The sequence below is a fragment of the Vitis vinifera genome, chromosome 12 (assembly GCF_030704535.1).
Source record: "Vitis vinifera cultivar Pinot Noir 40024 chromosome 12, ASM3070453v1".
In the NCBI taxonomy this organism is placed as follows: domain Eukaryota; kingdom Viridiplantae; phylum Streptophyta; class Magnoliopsida; order Vitales; family Vitaceae; genus Vitis; species Vitis vinifera.
In genome coordinates, this window is record NC_081816.1 from 21945828 (window position 1) to 21951336 (window position 5509).

The 5509-nt window shown below is 38.6% G+C and overlaps 1 protein-coding gene across 1 annotated transcript; it reads right to left on the reverse strand.

The window, feature by feature from the left end:
• Positions 1-373: 373 nt before the first annotated feature.
• On the reverse strand, positions 374-2930 carry LOC100266388 (cytochrome P450 CYP82J17). Its single transcript, XM_002264754.4, has 2 exons — positions 1971-2930; positions 374-1402 (listed from the first exon to the last, which is right to left on the reverse strand). Exons 1-2 carry the CDS (start codon positions 2907-2909, stop codon positions 782-784), a joined length of 1560 nt encoding a protein of 519 aa, XP_002264790.1. The 5' UTR covers positions 2910-2930; the 3' UTR covers positions 374-781.
• Between the last annotated feature and the right edge of the window lie 2579 nt (positions 2931-5509).

Here is a 5509-nt window from a genome sequence, read left to right on the forward strand (position 1 = left end):
TTATTTTTAATATGTTGGTACATTAGGGTATGTATTTTAAGTTGACAATTTTGTTTCATTCATTAAAAACAATTTTGTGGTTTTCTTTGTAAAGTCATGTATTGTGCATTATTAGAGGAGAAACTTAAAAATAATAAATTTGGGCTAAAAATAATTAAAACCTATTCACCCCCCTCTATATGTTTCCTAGTCTAGATCTATTAACTTTCATAATATAATTAAATTTTTTAAAACTAAAAAAAAAATTACACAAAACAAGATGCAAAAAGTATGAGAAATTCTCATGCCCACCATATTCTTACCTATTTAAATTTTTAATCAAAGATAAGGATGAAAAATAAGTTTTCATAAATTGAAGGTGGTTGGGTTAGAGGCCGCTTGTCTCTCAGCCCTACCCTGATGCCATCTCTAGACCACTCTGATCCATAGAATCATATATGGAGAGATCATGTTTACATAGTTAAAAAGATCGCTCTGATCCATAGAATCATATATGGAGAGATCATGTTTACAAAGTGAAAAAGATCGCTTGCATACATAGTTAAAAAGATCACTTGCATATCCTAGCGGCCACTCGCCAAAACTTACATGAAAAACAAATGGGCTTACCTTGATGCTCCACGCCCTTACATTTATTCATTACAACAACATATACCTAAAAAAGACAATCTGATGAATCAACTAAGAATCGAGCCAGTGCCCTATCATGTTGAAATCATGAGATATACACAATGCTAAGTATGGTCGCCTTTTTATTTTTTTGGTAGTTGTTTATGTAGTACTAGTAAAGTTCAGCAGGAAGGCGGGGGGTGAGCATAACTTCCAGCGGAGTGAGTTTAGGCATGGTGATACTTATCGCTTCTGCCATGTCCACCGGAGAATTTGATGGTGTAGCCATGTCAAATCCTTGAAGCAACTGAGCAATTGTCAGGTGTAACATTTGTAAGGCCATATTGATTCCTGGGCAAGATCTTCTACCAGAACCAAATGGGATTAACTCAAAATTCTGGCCTAAAACATCTACAGTTGCATGGCTTGTCAGAAACCTCTCTGGCTGAAACTCTTCAGGGTTAGACCAAACAGCAGGATCTCGGTGCAACTTCCATGCATTGACTAGCAAGCGGGTGCCTTTGGGAATGTGATACCCACCAACATGACAGTCTTCCATTGCCTCGTGTGGTACTAATAGGGGAACTGCTGGGTATAGCCTTAGTGTTTCCTTAACAATAGCCTTAAGATAAACTAGGTTCTGGATATCTGATTGTTCCACCCATCTATCTCTACCAACTTTTAAGTCTAGCTCCTCCTGAGCATGCTTCATAACATGTCTATTGTTCAACAATGCAGACAGGAGCCATGTGGAGGTAATAGAAGTGGTGTCAGAGCCTGCCACGATCAACATCTGTAGTTTTAAGTTTCAAAAAATAACAAAACAAAAGGTTTAGAAGAGAGATGGTATCAAAAGAAAGAACCTAGGATCGATCCAAATGATACTATTGCTTGACCAGTTCAAAAAAATTTGGGAATATATTACTTGAATTATTTGGTAGTTGCTTTCAATGATTATATTGCCCGTTTCTACATCATTGGAAGACCTGGGGTTGATCAATTGATCAAGTCTAGGAGTTTTCATACAAGGCTTTTCTGGTCTTCCTTGTTTCTGCACTCTATTGAGTTCATGGACTGCTGCTCAACCTATGGGCGGTAGTTCATGCTCGATAACAACTGATCATAGGTGAACCAACCTAGAAATTCAATTTATATACCGACAGCATCAGTATGTGTTTTCCTATTTAATTGCTAGCTACTAAATAGTCATCACTAGGGTGAACATGGTGATGGCAGTCAATTCTTTCGTTCAAACTAATTATTATTCCTGAAAATCAAGATGATGCCCTATTGTAGACCCCCGTCCACACCTATATATATATATATGTAGAAATAGACATGTAGATATAAAAAAAACATACCATTACTGTTGCTTTGATGATAGTCTCGCGCGAGTAGCCAAACAGGGAAGCATCTTTGAGCTTGGTTAGCATGATGTCTATGAAGTCCTGCCTACTGCTGGCCTCACTGTTGAGCCTCCCTGTATGTTCTTCTACCCAGCTTTCTAGAACTGAGTCCATTTCCTTTGCAACTTGTTTCATAGAGGACAAATGGCCTTGTAAATCCACCCATTCAAGAAATGGGATCACATCTGATGCCACAAAGGCCCCAGCTAGAGGCACGAGTTTCTTAATTACTGCTGTAGCAGACCCCGCTTCCTCACCCCCATGCACGACGTTGTTAAAATATCTCTTCCCCGCAACCATCCTCAGGACTACATTGAAGTTCAGGTGTTCAAACCACTCACTAATCACCACTTTTTTTGGATTCACCCAGTTGTAATCTTTGCCAAGTATGTACAAGTCTTTGATGCCAGCATGCAATTCGGAAACATGCACATGCATCAAGTCACTGAGGCGACGGGTGGAGAGAATTTCCAGCATGCATAGCTTCCGTATCTCACGCCAAAGAGGTCCATAAGGAGCAAGGCCGAATGCGACATAGTTGTAGCCTAGGATCTTGGATGCACTAGAACTTGGGCGTGATGCGAAAACCTTGTCGTTGGTAGTGAAGCATTCTTTAGCAGCCTCATGATTACTCACCACAAGGGCTCGGTACATTCCAAGCCGGATCACAAACACAGGACCAACCTTGTCAGCCATGGCTCCAAGGGTTCGGAAAACTGGGACTTTGCCTTGTAGTAGGTGCAGGTGACCTACAAATGGCCAGGCACCGGAGGGCTCCGGGGGGGACATTCCCTTACTCTTGTGAGTAAGAGTCTTACCTCTCCAGTGATTATACCATAACACCAACCCCAGAATAAGCCCTGCAATTGCTAGGAAATGAGAAGGCAAATCCATGTTGGAGTAGAGATTGGGGAATGGTGCTCAACTTAGGATTCACTACCAGACATTTATACTGATTTCCCTTGCTTCAATGTTCAAACTCCAACATGCCCGCTGCCACCAAATTGGAATAATTTTCCGGTCAGGAAATTTTTTCCTCTCACTTGTTTGTCCTTTCTAATTTCCTCTTACAGAGCAATTTCCTCCAACTGCTTTTTCAATGCATGTTTTGATTTTTTGACACTAAGCATGGAATATTGCATTCAATTGTGTTATCCAAATAATTTAGCTGTGTTTGATGCTATGTCTAGCTAGTTGCATGCAGAGTTTTTCAAATCACATTAGGTATCGGCAAATCAAATCTGGAGGTTCTATTTTTTATTGAAGAAGCATGCGAGACTGAATAATTTTATATACAATACAAAATTTTCATAGTTGGTGTGCTTGAGAAGGAGTCAAACACCCATTTCTATAATCAAAGGCAAACAGATTTAGAGGAAATGTTACGGTAATGCCTCTGAGTACAAATACCGTTATCTGAAATTAAAGAGGGATTAAAAAAAATGAAGAATTTCTTTTATAAAAGGATCATCAGATTCTTAAACCGCTTACTGAAACTTTTGTCTTCCCAGGATGGCAGCTCAGGTCAAAATTTTTATAGGAACTCCAATGTATTTTACCCATTCTAGTTTCCAAATTATACGCATTTTAGGAAATCTTCAGGATTTAGGGTTGTTCAAATAGAGACGGCTCATCAGGTTTGGAGCTCTATTGGAGATCAACAGTTATTTTCTATAACCCAAAAAAAGTACAAAGAAAAAAAAGAAAAAAAGAAGTCTTATAAACTGACAAACTCCTCTCTTTGAGGAAGGGTGTCATTAGAAGAATTTCTTAACTACTTCAGAGGAATGCGTGATAATTCAGCAGCTGTTAAGATACCGGTGGAATATGTTGATGACTTGGACCCTAAATACAAGGATTTCCGGATTGCCATGCTTGCAAAATCCCACTTATCCATTTTTCAATGAATTTGTCCCAGCCTTACAAGGATCTGAGCAGATGCTGATTAATGATGCTGAAGAGGAAATCAAATTAATCATAAGCAGGTGCCTTTGGGAATGCGATAGCCACCAACATGACAGTCTTCCATTGCCTCGTGTGGTGCTGATAGGGTAGCTAGTGTGTAAAGCCTTAGGCTTTCCTTAATACTAAAGAGTTCATGGACTCCTGATCAACCCATGGGTGAACCAACCTGGAAATTCGATTTATATACCAACAACATCTGCATATGTGTTTTCCTATTTAATTGCTAACTACTATACAGTCATGACTAGGGGTGTTAACATGGTGATGGGGTTGGATATCTGTCAATTCTTTTATTCAACCTAATTATTATTCCTGATAATCGAGAAGATATCATATATATATAGAAATAGAGATATAGATATTTAAAACATACCACTATTATTGCCTTGATAATAGTCTCTCGTGAGTAGCCAAGCAGGGAAGCGTCTTTGAGCATGGTTAGCATGACGTCTTTGAAGTCCAGCCTACTACTAGCCTCACTGTTGAGCCTCCCTGTATGTTCTTCTACCCGACTTTCTATAAGTGAATCTAATTCCTTTGCAACAAGTTTCATAGAGGACAAATGGCCTCGTAATCCACCTATTCAAGAAATGGGATCACATTTGATACCACAAAAGCCCCAGTTAGAGACAGGAATTTTTTAATTGCAATCATCCTCAGGACTATATTGAAGGTTAGGAGTTTAAATTGAAAACATTCGCAATGGAGCAGCTTGAAGGAGGAATTTTTCATTGTATTCTGTTATTGATTCTTTAGGTTTACATACATACAAAGATGGTAACAACTTCTACAACTAACAGCCTTTGGTAATAGCTTCTACAACTAACAACCTGCAGTTGAGACTTCTCAATTGTTTAAACATCAGGGTTGGTCCCCATCGGTCCACATGGATTAACTGAAAAGGTGTTGCAGCTCTAGAAAAGGAAGGTGAGAATGGCAATGGCAACACTTATCCCTTCTATCATGTCCACGGGAGAATTTGATGGTGTAGCCATGTCAAATCCTTGAAGCAACCGAGCAATTGTCAAGTGTAACATTTGTAAGCCCATATTGAGTCCTGGGCAAGATCTTCTACCAGTGTTGGAATATCCAAAATCTGATAGATGAATTAGAGTTAAAGTCACAAGTAGCCAAACAGAATTCATCTAACTAATGTCAGTTAAATTAGTTATGCCAATTGTCAATACTTAACAGCTTTATTGATCTATTTCAAGTGTATAAATAGACCTCACCTGTACAGTTTTATCTTATCTGAATGTAAGGAGAATTTCTTATTCAATACACGTTTAAGTGCTCCTCTGTTTTCCTTTGCAATTTTGCATATTTTCACATGGTATCAGAGCTAGATATTTTTCGCTGCTCTTGATCTTTTTTTATTTTTCTTGATTTTTCTTGATTCTTCTTCATCTTTCCTGGTCAATTATTACTTCACAATGACTGAGGAAGAAAATGCTTCTATGGCTAACTCTCATTCATCAAATGGATCTATACAAAATCTTTCGGATGACTCATCCAACTGCTATTACTTA

Excerpts from the sequence above, each read along its gene's own strand:
- LOC100266388 (XM_002264754.4), bottom strand. The coding sequence starts at position 2,909 with ATGGATTTGCCTTCTCATTTCCTAGCAATTGCAGGGCTTATTCTGGGG. Across the intron at positions 1,403-1,970 it reads TCATCAAAGCAACAGTAATG|ATGTTGATCGTGGCAGGCTC; the intron begins GTATGTTTTTTT and ends TTAAAACTACAG.